Genomic DNA, 17,807 nt, shown 5'->3' with positions numbered 1-17,807 from the left:
TATGTGCCCCGAGGCACATACTTGCAATAAAGATATGTTGAGTGGACTTATATTCAGAAGTTAGTGTTACATTTGTTTGTGTAACTGTTTGAAGGCATGGCACTTTTAAAGAGTAGTTTTCCTAGTCATACGTGAGTTATATTTAGTTTGAAGTAACACTACTCTTACTTGAGTAAACGTTTTGCTTACTCTCCACACTTTGAGTAATTTGAAAGAGTTATGTGAACAGCTTTAAATGATTCAAACATTCGTGCTTCTTACCTTAACTTCATATACAATTTGTTTTTCATCTATTTTTTGCAAATACCAGAAACTGTGCATTATTGACTGTGCAGTCAGCTGTGCAGAGAAACCAACTTTTAACGAAGAGCCCCAACAGTTTAGACTTCTGAGTAAGTAAGATGTAGTGCAGTAGTGGATGCACCACATGCTTTTAAATCCTTGGGTCACTGGTTCAAGACCACACTTTGAAATATGAGTTTCACAGTATCTAGATCATTTTCAATATTTTTTTTTTCATTTGACAGAATGAAATTTTCTTTTGAAATGGACCTTGTTTCTGTGTAGACTCTGCACACCTGACTGGGCGACAGGTGCGTTGGAGGAGAGGCACTTGACTGAAAGGTTTTAAGAAAAGTTAACCAAGAGTGAGACAGTGTGTGGGAGTCTTCTTAAAACCTTTTGAAAGGGACCTACCCATCTAGATCAATATGTTGTTGTCCTATTATATTAACTTATAAATCGCAAATCAGATTTTACACACATTGTATCATTCACAATTTTTATTTATTTTTTTATCCAGTTACAACAATTATACTTTTCAATCACTGTGAACAAATTACAGTTTTGACCTCCTGGACATTTACGAAAAATAATTCCTAAACTAAAAGTAATTAAACAGTAATTACTATATTTTGCAACAAGTATATGGCTTAAGAAGTGCATAAAGGTAAGTGAACACAAATCAATGTAACTGCCACAACTGCAATATATAGTAGTGTGTTGAGGCAAGATGGTGCCAGTCGTCTACCTGCTCTGCTTAAACTGTTGCTTGCTGGGGCATTGCTTTGTATTTTGTGCTAAAATATCTCTGAACTGCTAGTCTACAGGCATTGATGATTGATTATTGATCTAAAGCGATCTTATGAATGGTTTCTTCACAATTTTGAGTATCAAGCGTCCACATTCCCTCCTCACTTGGCATCAGTCCAGGGCTACCTGCTGTGCTCCCCTGTCTCCTCATGGAGGAAGTGGTTCAGAAAGCATGGAAAACACAAAGTGTCTTAGTGAGAGTAAAAGTTTATTCTGGAATTATTCCTCTCCTTACCATTCCTGGAGACCCAGCACTTCAATGATCAAACAGATAATGATGGAGCCTGTGAGTCCCACACATCACCGGCTTGCGTCACTTGTTCCTGCATTGCCACTGCATAAGTGTCTAACCAAAGGCCGTGATGTGGTTTTGGGATGACTCTGGTCACTGGAGCTCTACATAGGGTCCTGAGGATGTGACTCTCCGCTTGGGCCTTCTGAATGCTATATCGCTACCTAATAAAACATTTCTACTGATCTCTTCTCTTCGTGGAAAGTGTATTTTATGTTGCTCATGGAGACATGGCTTCGAGGCAGTGAGTCCCCATTCTCAGAACTGGTAAAAGTTGTGAGAATGGGGACTCAGACTGCTTTTAAGTCCCAGATACATTTTGGCATCACCAAGACCACAAGCACTAAAGGAGAAAAGGAGAAAGACATACAACAATGTAGTAGGAGCGTTAGCTCTGCTGAGACACAGTGTATGTATCCTCAGGCGCCATGAGGACTCACTTGGCAAAATGACAAGTTCCACATATTTATCAAAAACAAAGTCCAGTCCCAACTTTTCAGGGCAACAGGGCTGAACAGCCAGTGGTTCACATATGTATTCTAATGTTGACAAAAAATAGAATATAAACTTTACTGCACAGTTATTATTGGGTGGCAAGACAAATTTGTTTGTAAAGCACAACACAAAGGAGGGCCTTATTCAAAGTGCTTTACAGAACAAGAAAGTGTTTTAAAACTGCAATGTAATTAAACATTAGTTTGCAACATTAGTTTTACATTAGTGCAATGTAATTAAAGTAATGTAGTTTTACAATGTAATGCAGTTTCACATTAGTGCAGTGTAATTACACACAATAGTTTAGTTTAGTTTGGACATTCTTTTTTACTACTCCACCAGGCTGTTCACATTGTAGCTTCCTTTAACATAAACCATTATTTTGCACTTTATAAAAGGTAACATTGAAAAATAGTTGTGAATTATCACTTTACCTCTCACCATCAATGAGAAAATTGCCTTTACAGGATTATAATTGCTTAAAAGCATTTTCTTTTTTGGGGGGGATTTGTAAAGCATTTTGGCTGTCAGTAGTACATAGACAATTTTATTTAATTATAAAATGCATGGTTAAATTGCCAAATCAATATCATACAATGCCAAAACTTATGTGAATGGCATAATCTTACACATAAATGAAATGATTACTTCACCTATTCTGCACACCAAAGACTGAGTGAGTAAAATGGCTTGCTGTCCTCTGGAATATTCTATAAAGACGGTGATTTTAATGGTGTGAGATTGTGGCAAATGTGATGGAAGGTAATGGAAGACTGATTGTCCATTGTGATTTATTAAAGAGAAAGCTATTAGTGTCTGCGGGAGGCGTTACTACTGCTGCAATTATCATTAGACCCAGTTCGGGAGACTCAGCTAATCGGTGCAGGGAAAAGTGCAAGGCGTGTACAGAATCTTGTTCAGTGTTGAAATATGTATTGATCCATAAGAACACAGTATAAGCAATATGCACATTATGTTACTGGACTACTTTTGCTCACTTTGCAATGCTCAACCAGCCCCAGCGTTCCACATTCACAAGTGGTTTTATACAATATATCACATAGTTTTTCCGCCAATGCAGTTCTGCCAAGACCCATTTCCTAAACCTCTTCTATATCCCTAACCTCTAAATACCTGTTCCTAAACTTTACCCTAAACCTAACCCTAATTTTAACCTGATTGAGAAATAATATATTGTCAAACATTTGCCAGTAAAGGACCATGGCAAAGTGGCAGTTGTGTGGCATAATGGCATTGGACAGCCAAACGCAGACTCTTTGACAATACTAATTTGACAACTTCCATTGAGCATGATTGACAGGTGGGTTAACCAATCAGAGAAATGTAAGTTCAGGAGTTTGAAAGTTGTGGCTACCAAAAAGAGTAAATGACTAGTGAATGGGTAATGCAATGTCCAATACAAAACCCAAAGCATTATCATTAAAGATACACCAAAATTGCTGGTTTGTTTGTTTCATGGAACCCAAATCCCCTGTTCCCTTATCTTTAGAAGTTTTAGAAGTTTTCTAGTCTTATTCCTTGCCCTGTTAAGAGTTCAACAATTTGTTTATTCTATGACACATTTGCTCAGTCCAATGCTGGTAATGCCAAGTTTGTTTTGAAGTGAGCTCGCATTGACAACATCCTACACTTTGACTTCTAAAATTTCAGTTTTAAAACTCTTTCATTTCACAAGGGGCCATCCTCCAATCAGCACTAGTATGTTTAACAGTCCTTACTTTTCTTCCGATGCCACCCAAGCTACTTTTAAACCAGTCTGGGAACTTTGTATGACAGTATGGTACTTAGTTTTGGTCACCAGCCCAGTTTGGCACTTTGCTTCCTGGAGCCCACTGCCAGCAAATCTCCCATTGCCTTGCCCAGTTTTGTCACGACAACTGGCTGTCATCCGGCAACCCACACCCACCCATTCAGCGCCACACCGAAAGTCCCTCTATCTCCTAAGCAACCAAACATGCAACAATCCAAGCTCCCATGGGAAACTACCCACCTGTCACTGGCTTCACAATGAACCTTACTGCTCCCATAAAGGTTTACTCTGTAACTTTTCTGGAGGACGGTCTCCATGGAGATGTTATCTAACTCGCATTTGTTCATTTGTAAATGTTTTTATAGGGGAAAACACACATACTTGTTGGGCTCCTATGCTTCTTGGAGACCTCACATTGACTTCCATTCATTTAGTTACTACTTTCTTAACCAAAACCCAAACCTTAACCTATTTTTACCTAAATTATTATGTTGTTGATATAATAATAAAGGATATATGTCTTAGCAACCTGATTTTGTCCTCATAAGAGAGACAGGTCCCCATGATATGAACATATATACAGATTTTAGTCTCCACAATCTGATTAATACCTGCCCATACATACATTTTTACTGTTTGCTGGGTCACCTTTCCCTTGATTCATACATTCCATTTAATGCCATACTGTGAAACATTCCAGGCAAAGCATTAACACTCCCACTGAGACAAGCCGGTAGCGCATCCCCCATCATAAGGTCATGTAAAGCATTTTTTTAAGTACTTGTATTGGCATCAAGACAGCAAAGGAAAGTATTTTAGATCGATATCTCGTGTTGACATTTTGCTTATTTTGCTTGCTTATCTTTTGGGCAAATTTGTGGGTAAGCAACTCCCCTATCGTCAGGCTCAATTTGGATTCAAGCTATTCTGAAGTTAAACTATCAATGCAACTCAGGCTCCGTAGTACAAACCCTACACCGCTGACATGTAAACAGTCCAATTTACTGCGCTTCTGTGGTCAGTCATGTGTGAAGAAAAGAGCTTCTATGGCTCACAGGCCTTGGTAATGCGAGGTGTAGTATATCTCCACTTTCCAATCATTTTCACCACATCAACTATGGATTTGCAGCTGGGGAAGAGAATCCGTTATAATCCCTCTAATTCTTTCCCAGTTCCTAATCCTTTTTTAATTCAAGTCTTCGAGGGACTTTACAAGAAGTGAAGCCTAAAATGGGCTGTAGGAGTCCGTCAGGTTAGTTTTTCTTCCCACTTTCAGGCCTCTGCCGATCAGTCTGGAAAGAAGACAAAGGGAGGAGACGTCTGGGGACATGTTGTCTTGGATTGTCCATCAGAAAGTTTTAAGTGAACCTATAGGAATAATAAAAAGGCCTGTACCCATTGTTTTTATATGTAGTTGAGCACAGTTAGTCTTGCTCCAGTACAGATATATTGTGCAAGCAGCTGCTGTGGTCAGAATAAATCCACTGTGTACTGTCTGCATCTAATTACAAAGTGTTTTATTGTCTGAATCAGGAAGTGCACAGTTAACATGTTGTTGTTGTTAGCAAAACTCCGCACTGGATGAAAAAGGATGCTCATAAGTGGTCCAAAGAAAGGAATAACTTTGGACCACTGCAAAGCGTGTAAAATGAACTAGTTCAACATGGGCCTTCACTGCTTATAGTCTCTTGAAGAAAACCTTATTTGCATAGACAAGATGGATGAAGTGTCTTGCCTAAGGACACAACAGCAGACATAAATTGTGTAAATATTGAAATAACCACCATGATCGTTTTAACTGAAGTCATAGCAGACCCAATAATAAATATACCAAAAGTCATCAGAATTAAATTACAACAAAAATCTAAATGTAAGATCCACTTTAATGCCACAATATTCCATTAAATGCATCTATCTCCATGGCAACAAGCTTGTGACACCAGAAGACCAAATTATAGTTCAGGCCTATGGAGAGGAAACCCCCCTGGTATGAATGTAGAGTTTAAAGCCATGCTATGTAACATTCCAGACAATGCAATGACATCTCCACTGAGAAGCAGGTAGTGGACTTCCCAAAATAAAAGTTGTCTAGAATAAAATTGCTTCCAAATGGTCCATAAGTAAGTTTGAGTTACAATTATGGCAGTTTTGAAGTCTGGGATTCTAATATAATTGCATGTGCCCAATTGGTTTGTACTATAGACACCTATCATAGAAAAAAAAAGGAATTAAACCTGTCCATAAGTTATCCGTCCTAGTTTACCTCCTCACCATCTCACCCGGTGTTCTCTGTTAAACCACGGGGAGGCTTTTGTTTAGTCTGCTGGTCAGTCTGCTGGCCTCATCATCCATTAGCAGCTTTGACAGGCCAGTTTAAGGGTCAAAGGTCAGAGCAGAGCAGGAAGAGGCAGAGGAGTGGAGACGAGCATCTGGAGATCGACACAAGGTCAATAAAAGAGGTTATCAGGAATACGTGCAGTGGATACTTCACCTGACATTATATCAATCGCACTAAATATCAGTCAGGATAATGGATGGGAGCATGTTTCCAAACTCTGTGGCTGAGCTATGTTAATGATATTTTGGGATTATAACAAACAACGTGCAGACTATGGAATTACTATTCTGTGCCACGTTATAAAAAGCTGTTATTAAAATCGTACAAATAATGTTCACGTATAACATCATTAGTTCACTTTTTGATTCTTGATTTGATGATATTGGGTTGAAATGACCCACAAGGACAGAATTGATCGCATAATGCATACAGCCTATAAGATTTAAACATTATGCAGTATTCAACTTAAATCAGCATTACTTGAACAGCAGGAGAAGTGAGTGACAACTAAAGTGGTCCCCAAAAAAGGTAATTGCATAAAATTGTTCATTGCATACTTATACTGGTACTTATGAGCAAATCTTGTACATTTAATAAACTGCAATGCCTATATATGATTATGCAACAGTAAAGGGTTAAATGAACACTAAAACAATGTATGCCCAGTTAAGGCTACTATCTGTAGTTAGAGTGTCCGACCTGCTCCTGTTGTATATTCACACTTCACTACTAGATACTATCTCTGTTACTTCTGTCCAATAGTTTTCCAGCTGTGGCCTGACAGAAGAAGACAGGAGATAAACGGTGTGCTGAGAACGTCTGTCTCCATCGAGGGAGGACACAAAATTCAACATATAAGTAACTTTACTCAACGAGACCGGCTCTGTCACCATTTGAAATTCTCGCATATTTTCACGAATATTCTCAATTTTGCCATGTCCGTGAACCAACAGTATGTCATATATTTTGGCCGTGAAGCAACCAGTGCGTAGCATCACACAGCTGTTTACTCACAACACAAAGATTACAGCAGCTGGAGATCGGCTTCATAAACGAATAATGCAAGTGTTAGAAGATGATGCACATTTGCAGACAACAAAGCTGTAATCTTTTGTGTTAATGTAATGCCAACACGCTACCATATGCTTATAGATTAGTTAAAGATTTCCTGAAATTATGTTATTACTGCATATATCTACACAAACTTGTAGACAAATTGTTATTTTTGTTTCCTTCTTCTGTAGATGTCTTTGGTGTTGGTTATCATGTTCAATAGAGTCTGAAATTGTTGAGAAAGATGGGTAGAGTGTAAGGATTTTATAATAGACCCTTTGTAGAGAACCACAATGTGTGTCTCAAAAACCTAAGCCCATAAAAAAGTAAAATGTAGACATACCACAGCAAATATCTTTAACTAGCTGCAACCGCCTTTATACTGTGATCCACGGAGAACATCTTCAGTCATGGTTGGGAGCACGGCAAAAGTTGAAGAAGATGCGTGGAGTTTGAGTCGGCATAAGAATATTTCCAGATGTGTTATTGGCTGTTACAGATGACCAAAAAACATGTCAACAAATGTATTTAAATTCCTTGATAAATGTAGATCATGTCTGCAGGAAACAGGTGTTTGAAATGAGAAACTCTTTGTTGTAATCAGGGCAGTCTTTTGTGATGTCACCAACTACTGGAAATTGCAGAGGCCAGTGAAGGGAGCACGATCTTAGACTTAGGCGCTTTTGACCAAAAAGCTTCAAATTGATCTAGTTTGCTCTAAAACTGAAAAGAAATGAGTAGGAATAGTAGATAAATATATTAAAACACTATAAACAAAGTGGATTTAGTGTTTAGCTCCACTTTAAGTTAAATAGGAAAATAACATAATTGACTTATACTGAGCAAGTAGCAGTTAGTTAATTAATTATTATTTATTTATATTTATTATTATAAAACTTTGAAATTTTAGGATTACAGCATGAAAAATAAGTACATTTTTATCAGCCCATTGTCAGAAACAGTAGACTGAACCAACTTACAACTATTTATTTCAAACTATTTCTTATTATACCAACTCATAATTTACTTCAATTCAAGCAGCACAATGCTTTTATAGTCCCTTTGCAACCTGGAGTGCTCTGTTGTATTTACGATAATCTGCAGCACCCACACTTTGCTGACAAATCATGTACTTTCCTGCCTCTCTTAGGTTCCCGTTTTCTGTCTCTCTCACCACTATAAACCACAACATTTTTGCCCCTGAATACTCATAATAAAAAGTAATTTGGCCGCTGGGGAATTCAAGCCAACTTAAACTGAGAAGTCCATAGGCCTGTTGCATTTTGGCCATTCATTCCTATCGCTCATTAGCAAGTCACTTTTTACAATAGCCATTTTTTTCCCCGTTTTGACCTAGAGCGTACCTGGACTTTTAATGCAAATGAATGGGCAAGAAAAAAAATTGCACACATTTTAAGTGAAGGATCATAAAACTTTGTCAGTGTTTAAACATTTGGAGTAACTACAAAAGTCAATTTCAGACACAAAGATCTACATTTTTGTCAATCTCATTATAACTCCTAAAAACTATAACTCCTTTTCACCATCAGCGATAATTATAGGATCGATACCTGCAGGGCAAGATGTTAAGTGGCTTTGTACACCCAGAACAGTGAGTTGAGTCTGAAAATTATGGCTGAACAAAGGGATATTGATTAGGTATCCATTATGATTACAGGAGTAACTTGTGTCATTAGTGTAAAAGGTGAGGCTCAGCAGCAGGTCTGTGCTTACATAGCATTGTACTGGTCATTATGCAACAGAAACACAATCAATGTCCAACCAGCATTAGATAGTGGTTTGTCATTTTCAGCATTATATATTTCAATATACATAAATTCTTAAAACCATCATTAAAAGTACATGTGGAGGATGGATCTCTTCAGCAAAAAGAGAACTAAATGTATTTGCTGATATCTGGTGCCCTCTGGTGGTCACACAGCGGTCTTGGCAGCAGACTCTTAATATAAGCAATTACTACAGCAGAAAATATCACAAATACAACTTAAGGTGCTTCCACTCTTACAATTTTTGGTCTGAATATTCATGCTTAGTTTATTATTAAGCACTATAATAATATTTGGATACTTTGGTGCCAAAAAGGCCATTTAATATGCAAGATTCTGCGAAATCTTTTAATAACTTTGTGGTTTATAAAGTTTCAGAAACAGATTTTAAATAATAGGTCTTGTGGTCGCGTAGCTATTATCTCTCGTGTGAAAATGACCCAAGCCCGGACCTTGAAGCGGACTTTCAGCTGTGTATCAGCCCTTGATGATTATCACTGCTCATTTATATATATAAAAAGACATCATATTTAGAAGCTTTGTGCCATGAATTTATTGGCAGTATAAAGGCAGGAGTTAGAAAAATAAATGTTTACCCACAAATACAATTGTGTTTGAACATATACAGTGGTCAGCAAGAAACAAGGGCATTTAAACAGCACTATTTTTGCAATTCACATTTTTATGAGATTCCTATGAAAAGTACATATGGTTTACATACCAAAACAGGTTATTATATAAATTTTCTACATATGTATACTTTCTGTCTAATGTCAACCCTAAGACCTCTTATCAGTCTCTTACTTAATAAAAACAAAGTTAAATTATATTCAAAATTTGGTCAGCAGGCAGGTAAGTAAAGAGAAAAAAGTCTATACTGGAATGCAATAAATCTCTAATGTTGTATTCAACCATAGTAGCGAAATAGTTTTCACAATTTAATACAAGTACATCTGTTTACAGTGGTAGCTTGAGTATAAAAGGCAGTGGTGACTATGAAGAGTCGGCATTATTCATCCAATTATTATTTTTTATTTCCTAAAAGTCCTTTATCTTAAAACACTCCTGGGATGAGCCGGTAAGGCACTGCATCTGTGTACTTTTTCCAGTCTTTACCATATTTACTGCTACAGCGATGCTCGTCCCTCACACATCGGTGAACCAGCAGGATTGTCATGTACACAATGTAGAAGTATGGGAGAAGGTGACCGAATCCACAGGCCGCACAGTAGGCCAGTGACCCCATCAAGTCCCCTGTGTAGTTAAAATGCCTAGCCACGCCCCAGAATCCGGACGTGAGAAGTTTGCTTTTGTGCACCCCGCCATCGGATGAGCGGTAGGAGCACTCGATGTAGGTAGGCTTGCTTCCCCAGATGGAGCAGGCTCCCTCAGTGCGTCTAAACAGGTCCTTCTGGTGGTTGGTGGAGCGAAATATGTAGTAACCAGCCAGGCCCAAGATCAGGACTGAAAGGGCGTGAGCGTCCGAGAGTTGAACCGGGTGGTAGACCAGATACAAGCCCTGAAAGGCAGAATGGCATGACAGCAACATCAGCAAAATAGTATGATAGTATGATATAGTTACAGAAAAAAAAATGGGCAAAGGTTTATGGTGTTGTTCAATGATAAAATGCTGTTGTTTCACTCAAAAGGTACCAGGACAAGCCTTTTGTACAATCATTACAGTCAATATAGTAAAAGCCATAGTTAAATCTGCCAACTGGACAAAGTTGTAGGAGTGAAGACGTTTTGCAGCTTATCCGTGCCGCTTCTTCAGTTCTACGGTCAATATACTATTTATACATATTTATGGATGCAAGTTTACTGTTTATAGATACCATGTCAAGGACCTTTTGCATGAAAAAAATAATATTTTGTTGTTAATTTTGAATTGTCAGTGCTAAACACTGCTACTGAACACGTTTTGTAGCCTTACTTGCTCACTTTATAGCAGTGGTGGAAGAAATACTCACTTTTATTACTTAAGTAAAAGCACCTATAACGGAGCAAAAAATACTCAAGTAAAAGTATCACCTAAGAAATCTACTTAAGTAAATTATTAATGTACCTGTTTAAAAATGTACTTCCAGAGTAAAAAACAAGTCTTTTGCACAGAATTTAAAATAGATTTTGATGAGGATTTGTGCTGAGTTTTGTTCAACTGAACCTTTGTTTTTATTTGTATATTTTTGTTTGCTCAAATTATGAACTTGATAAAAATAAACCCTTCAGCCTTTTCAATAAGTCTCAAATGTAGTGAAGGTAAAAGTAAAGTCTCCACTTAAAAAAACTACCCAAAATTTACTGTAATTAATAATATAATAATTATAATATTTTACTACTTAGTTATGTTCCACTATTGCTACATAGAGTATATTTAATTATATTATTTTACATTATAATTCTATCTTCATATTCAATATTTTTGTTATAAACGTTGATCATTTTAGTAGGACTATAACATATAATACTATAATATTTGTTATATGCTGTTGTAGCACTGCAATTTTCCCATAGTGGAACAAGTTACATTATCTTTATTACATGTAAGAGACACAATTCCTACTACTTTGCTGCTAGAAAAAAAATCACAATACTATTTTGAGCTATTTTATATTCCACCATATTATTATATGCTTTCAGTATTGTTTGATAACCAATAACACTAGCCTAAAAAGGAATTAGCAGCATTGTGCAGTGTGTTTATTTACCTGCAGCGTGTAAAGATATGGCAGCCACACACAGTCTCCCCAGCCCAGGTACCATCCGAAGTGATCGTGGCAGATGTCAATGGTCTTCAAGTACCACGCTTCGTTCCAGAAGAAATCCAAGACATAAATAGCCTAAGATACAAATGAGTTAGGCACTTAAATTTTGACTGAATTTAAATACAAAATATCAAGTATGGACAGAAGAGCAAGACAAAAGTAGCATATTAACTAATTGATAATGCTTTTTTTTCAATTATGGTAATTTATGCAAAAAATAAATAGTTGTTGTATTTTATATGATGATGTGTTTATTTTAACACCTTATGCATGTCTTATACATGTTTTTGCATGTCTTTATTTTATAGTTTATATTTTATTCATTTTTTTATGTTGTACAGTATTGTCAAAGCAAGTTCCTTGTTTCTGTTCCTTGTTGACTGACAATGACAATGAAACCCTTTCTGATTCTGTTTTCTGATAAATTTCAGCTTTTAGATTAATTTATCTGTCTCTTATTTATAGGGCCTTACCTGTAAAACATTAACCAGGATCATGGAGTTTGTAACGTGTCCGTATAGCTCCTGCTGCTTGGCCATGTAGGACAGGTTGATGAGAGTCCAGGCCACAATTCCCGGTCGACCGTTGAAAAAGAGCTTAAAGTCAAACCACTTCCCAATCCGAGGGTTAAACTCGATACCCATCATGTAGTTGTAGAAAATATTTCCAGTGAACTTGCTGTAAAAAGACAATTTGTATAATATTGAAAGACAGTAGGATTAAGGGCATTAGGGCTAATACAAAAGTAGCTAAAGGTGTATTATTATATAACTTTTCTGTTGCTTGTCGTCTCCATGGATATATTATTGCTTTGCTTTGAATGTTTCATAGTATCGCATTAAGATGATCTATGTTGCATTAATTTAATTACAGGTATTTTTATTGTTCAAAAATACCTTGAAAAACATGCATTCTTACGGTGAGCATGGCTGTTTCCCACAGATCTGACTGGTAAATTTACCTGGTGGCATCTGCTTGTCTCCTTGGAGATCATGACCTCTCTACCAGAAAAGTTACTTAATGTACCTTTAAGTAACCTATACTTAGCTACATTTGAGTAAGTCCCCTTTTTCATACTTTGTTTCAACTTGTTGATAAGTTTACATAGTGTACTGAATTTACAGTTTGCACTTCAGCTTTACATCTGGGCAAACATCTACCTTCACCTTTTGACTATTTATCACATTTAAGTTAAAACACTCTTGACAACTTGGTAAAACTTGCCCTATGGAGACACGTACCAGTCTTCTGCATTGGTGGGGAACAGATAGGCCTTTATGAAAGCGAAGGTGGACACAGCATAGCCCAGTATGTTGGTGCACCACAGCAGGGGGATCCAGTTGTCAATAATGATGGTGGGAGAAAACCAGTGAAAGTAGTGGGCATTAGCAAACCATAATACATGAGTGATGAGCCAGCACTGCAGACCGTTGATCTCATACTTGTTTATGAGACCTAAAACAGATTAGAAATTAGTTTATTTAGAATTGTTTTTTTTTCCATGTTCTTCTTTCCATTGCAGAATGATTAATTACTCAGACGGTTGTCACAGCAATTAACAGTTAGTTAGCAAGTAATAATAACAAAACAAAATGTAATATCTTTTGTAAGGGGAAAGGTTGTTGCATATAACAGTAAGCAGGAACCCATGATGTGCAGACTTGATGTACCCTGGGATAATTCTCATAAAATTCTCAAAGACGGTTTTAAAAGAAACTTAATATTGAGTTAAAAAATTATAGATGACATTGGACATATTTGTGTTATATAACCACTAATCTACATGACATAACATTGGAATATGTCAAAATGTGCCAATATCAGAAAAAAAAAAAAACCTGAAAAAACCCCCAAAACCCTGAACTTCCCATCACTTCAGTTTCATGAGAATAAGGACTTCAGTTTCAAACCAAACCAAAACAACTGCACGTAGACAATATGCGCTTTGACACAGGGAAACATATTGCAATACTTTTAAAGAATGTTAATTCATTATAAATTGCAAAGTTATACACTAACTGACTACTGACTAATGCATTAAGCCTTGAGTTCCTGAGCTGAAAAAAAGGTTATTGTCAATTGTATTCTGATATTAAGGGCATAAAAATGAAATCCAAATGCAATTTGTTATTTAGCACAATAAACGTAAAATTTGTAAACTTTTAAGGATCTAGTATCATGCGAGTGTAAAATTAATGTAGCTATTATAATCTATTTATAGCCAGCTAGTATGTAGGCCTACATTTTGTTATGTTACATCAAACATTATAATATTACCTGCAGGTGTGCGTGCTCCCTCCTGGACCCCACCAACATATCCTGGGATTATTTTATGAAGAAAATCTGGAATACACATGTACAAGAACACCTATGGAAGAGAACACCAGTCACTTTCAATGTAAAGTGCATTTGATAAGGGTTCATGTTTTTATAACTATTACTTGGTTTTGTGGGACAATACTTGTGGTAAATATTCATCATAGTTTTACATCAGTTAAGTGGCAGTTGTGAATTGAGAGGAAAGGTTGTAAAATGGAATATTTTTATTTATGTCATATTACAGGTACTGAGGGAGGCAATTTGCTGGCAGTTTAAACCTTCTTTTAAAAATATAAAAAGGTATATTTTTATTAGTCTAATCTTAACTTTTGGAAATACCTCCATGTGTGTAAACCAAGAAGTATAACTATAGCCTGAACTTCACTAATAAAATGAAATTAGTGAAATTAGTTGTTTATCCTGCCATACGCAGTTTAACAAATATGCTATAAACTAATTTCTGTGCCTTACCTGGAAAGAGACCCAGATGGCGTATAGTTTAGCAGCAGACCAGGTGAAGGAGGGCGAGCGCTCAAAGATGGAGCTCAGTGTGGCCTCTCCGCTCAACAGGTCCAGAATAGGCTCGGTCACTGAGCACTGGTATTGGTCACACGCCATTATAAAGTAGAAGACGATGAAGGGGGCAAAGCAGAGCAAGCTGATGACGCCCATTAAGGAGAACCAGTCCACTTCCCTGGAACATATCAAAGAATATTGTTTACAGTGACCTCTACTGATAATGGGCCCCTGGAATCATCCCGACATTGTGTTATGGTGAGGATCTAGTTTACAAGGTTGCAAGAATTCAAGGCTCCAGAATCAAAAAAAAAGTTTTACTGCAGATATTTCAAAGTGTATGTTAAATTTATATTTTAAATTCCATAAAAAATGACCAAACTGTGTACCAGATACAAGGTCAGCATGTTCAAATCAAAAAGTTTTTACTGGTTACAGTAATGATGATTTATTCTGAATTATATTGGACATGATAGCCAAATTCTTTATATTATAATTTGGTGTTTTGGTTCTCAAAAAGAATATCCAACCAGGAAGCGGGTGCATGAGTGAATTCTGGAGGTTCTGAGCCGAGAATGAGAGGCACTTGTATGACCTCTATATGCAGGTTAAGGCTCTGGCAACCCAGGTTCAGTTGAGATTATGGTTTCTTTTTTAAAACTGTAAAGAGTGCAGGTTATATACAGTTCCTTCAATTATTGCTCTGAGGCTGCCAGTTGTGATTGATGCATTTCTTGTTTCTTTGTGATCAGGTTACGAAAACAATACAGTAACTTAGAATATGTGGTACAATAAGATGCATCCAAGTTATTATATTTAATAATGTTATACCTGTTGAACTTATTGTTATTGTTATTATTGTCTTAATTTTCAAGTTTACACTTGTCACTGTGCTCACAGCTGATTGGGCCATGTTATTTTTTTCTAACTCTAAACCCAAGGCCGTGTGGAGTCCCAACCTCATTTCAGTCACACAAAACTCAAAGTTTGAACAAAGTAAACCTGAATTTAACCCAAACCGGCTTCTAGTAACAGGCCTCACATTCTTTGTGGGTGAGACATCTAGTGCAAAGTATGCACTTGTTGGAGCTTAGCTGACAACCTTTAATTGACATTAAGTTAGTGTGTGGAACTAATTAAGTTAGGACATACTTCCACAGGTGTTTTTTACTGTAGTCTAAGCTCACCAGAGGCCCCTATTTACCCATTTTTTCAGCTTTATTCATAGCCATTGATTTGTCCCAGTTTTATACAAGAAATGTCCCAGGTGTCACCAATTTGATACCAGCCACCGTATATTTTCATTTGTTTAGCCAGAATACAAATAAATTACCGGTAGCTTAAAAATTACCATAAGACAAAAAAATGCACTGGTGTCCTTGCTTTTAATGTATCAAAAATACTGTTTTGTATCATGTTTTAATGAGTAGCCTGACCTGCAGTGACTGAAAGAGACATTAAATTATATTGTAAGCATGCACTCACAAAATATAGTCAATATGAGATCGAGAAATTCAAGTCAGTCGAGACCCAGAAGTGAGTCAAGGATGAATAGTGTTATGCGGTCATTTCATAATTTTATTTATACCAACCATCCCAACCCAGGTGTGTCCCAGTATTGAATTCTGAAAAAACTGGTCACCATTCTGTAGTCACTATTACTAACCATGCTCTCCCCCACTGCCCTGGCTCCTCTGCTGCTTTTCCAGCTGATTTGCCATTGGTGCTGGGCTGTGTGCGTCTCCTGGTGGCCTCTGTGCCATTCATCTCTGGAAAAGGACCAAAATAACAGATTAATATCTTTGATACAGCTGGACATTGCACTTTGGGTGATAAGAAGGCACTTAAAAGACAATAAAAGTCAACTATGCAAATTCAAATAGTTTAAGTTGCATTGTGGTAAATTATCAGATATTTTTTTTCACATGAGAAAAATGTAGGTTAGTAGGCGTATAGTGCCCAGTCTTGTACATGGAGGATAATAAGAGGTTGAATTTATGTAACAGAGCAGCATATGTAAGCCATTTCCGCACTGGCCACATTCTTGTTTAAACATGTTAACTAACTCATTACAGTTCCAAAGGCCATGTCATATGAGGTTACTTTTACTCCACGTTTTCCCATAACAACATGCTGATGCCAAAACGAAAGGCAGAGGATGGAAAAGGAAACCATGCATGCAAAATGGAAAAGACTACTTCTAGGTTCTAGCCCACTTCTTCAAAATAAACAGGCTGCCGAGAAACTAAAATAAATGCGCAACAATTAGCCCACTACAGAGCATAACATCAATAACCAGATGTGCAGTTCAGTGCGCAGCTACGCATTTTATTTTGGGAGGCTAAAAGCGTGACTAAAAACAACTCACAGTCCAAATGATGCACAATAGACTCACTGTGTCTTACTCACCCGCTCGCAGATGTAATACAAGAAGCAAAGACGCGCTTTTCTCTTGTCCTCCCTCCTTGGTGCTGCTGCTTGGGTCTCACGTAACACCGCTACATGGGCTACGTAAAAAACACGCCCATAGCGCCATAGCGTAAGAGGTATTAGCCAATAGGAGCTAAGATGAGGCGGGCGCGAGGTTTGATTCTGGTCTGTGATTGGAGGAGAGAAACTGGAGCGATTTGGGCAGGATTGCACAAGGTAAACTTAAAATTAGTGATAAATTAGTGATGGGACTTTCGGCTCCGAATCTTTTTGTATCCGTTCTCTTCTAATGTCATGCAATTTTATAATTAAGTGGTAGTTTATCTTCAGATAGTTGATGTAGATACAATTGGTTCCAATGTATGTATCTATTTATGTTGCAGGCTACAAAGATAACTAGCTAAGTAAATAAATGTTAGCAAGTGTTAGCTAACTCACTGTAAAATGTGTAGACTGCATCTTAAAGCTCTTTTACTACACAAAATTGATTTGAGTAAACTTATTTTATTAATCTAAGCCCCCAAAGCTCTAAATGGTCTGTTCCACTTTGTGATGTCATGCAGTGGTACTTTTAACAGCTACATTTTGTTCAGGAGATATAGGCAGTTAACATAGGTCAGGGCTGAAATTATCCAAGCTATTCTAGTGAAGGTGTAGGGAGGCTAAAAACACCTTTCCTGCATTGACACATGACAGCACAAGGTAGAACTAGGTGTTTTCTGTTTGAGAAAAAGCCTAAATATTTGTGTGGTTGGTGTGTTAAACATGTGTGAATGAAACAAAGCAAGACTAGATACTTTTTGATGAGAAAACAACACTATAACATAGATCTGGACACAGCGTAGTATAGGCTCTTTAAAGACAACTTATCAGTAATACTCTGCAAAATAAAGTTTAGGCCTGTTTAGTTAACAACTTAGCATACTTATTTTAGGTCTACCATCATCTT

General features: G+C 37.1%; 1 protein-coding gene across 1 annotated transcript; it reads right to left on the bottom strand.

Annotated features, from left to right (window-relative positions):
- Positions 1–9,360: 9,360 nt before the first annotated feature.
- On the bottom strand, positions 9,361–16,939 carry dhcr7 (7-dehydrocholesterol reductase). Its single transcript, XM_033989115.2, has 8 exons — positions 16,838–16,939; positions 16,095–16,197; positions 14,384–14,606; positions 13,871–13,961; positions 12,835–13,048; positions 12,067–12,271; positions 11,537–11,668; positions 9,361–10,347 (listed from the first exon to the last, which is right to left on the bottom strand). Exons 2-8 carry the CDS (start codon positions 16,193–16,195, stop codon positions 9,883–9,885), a joined length of 1,431 nt encoding a protein of 476 aa, XP_033845006.1. The 5' UTR covers positions 16,196–16,197; positions 16,838–16,939; the 3' UTR covers positions 9,361–9,882.
- Positions 16,940–17,807: the final 868 nt, after the last annotated feature.

The sequence above is a fragment of the Periophthalmus magnuspinnatus genome, chromosome 3, assembly GCF_009829125.3.
Source record: "Periophthalmus magnuspinnatus isolate fPerMag1 chromosome 3, fPerMag1.2.pri, whole genome shotgun sequence".
Lineage (NCBI taxonomy): Eukaryota > Metazoa > Chordata > Actinopteri > Gobiiformes > Gobiidae > Periophthalmus > Periophthalmus magnuspinnatus.
Note: the sequence above shows the minus strand (reverse complement) of the source record. Positions and strands in the feature narration are given on the sequence as shown.

Bases quoted from the DNA above. Each gene is read 5' to 3' on its own strand.
- dhcr7 (XM_033989115.2), bottom strand. From the start codon at position 16,195: ATGAATGGCACAGAGGCCACCAGGAGACGCACACAGCCCAGCACCAAT. The intron at 12,272-12,834 runs GTACGTGTCTCC...GTCTTTTTACAG, and splicing joins CCCACCAATGCAGAAGACTG to CAAGTTCACTGGAAATATTT. The intron at 11,669-12,066 runs GTAAGGCCCTAT...TTTGTATCTTAG, and splicing joins TCCTGGTTAATGTTTTACAG to GCTATTTATGTCTTGGATTT.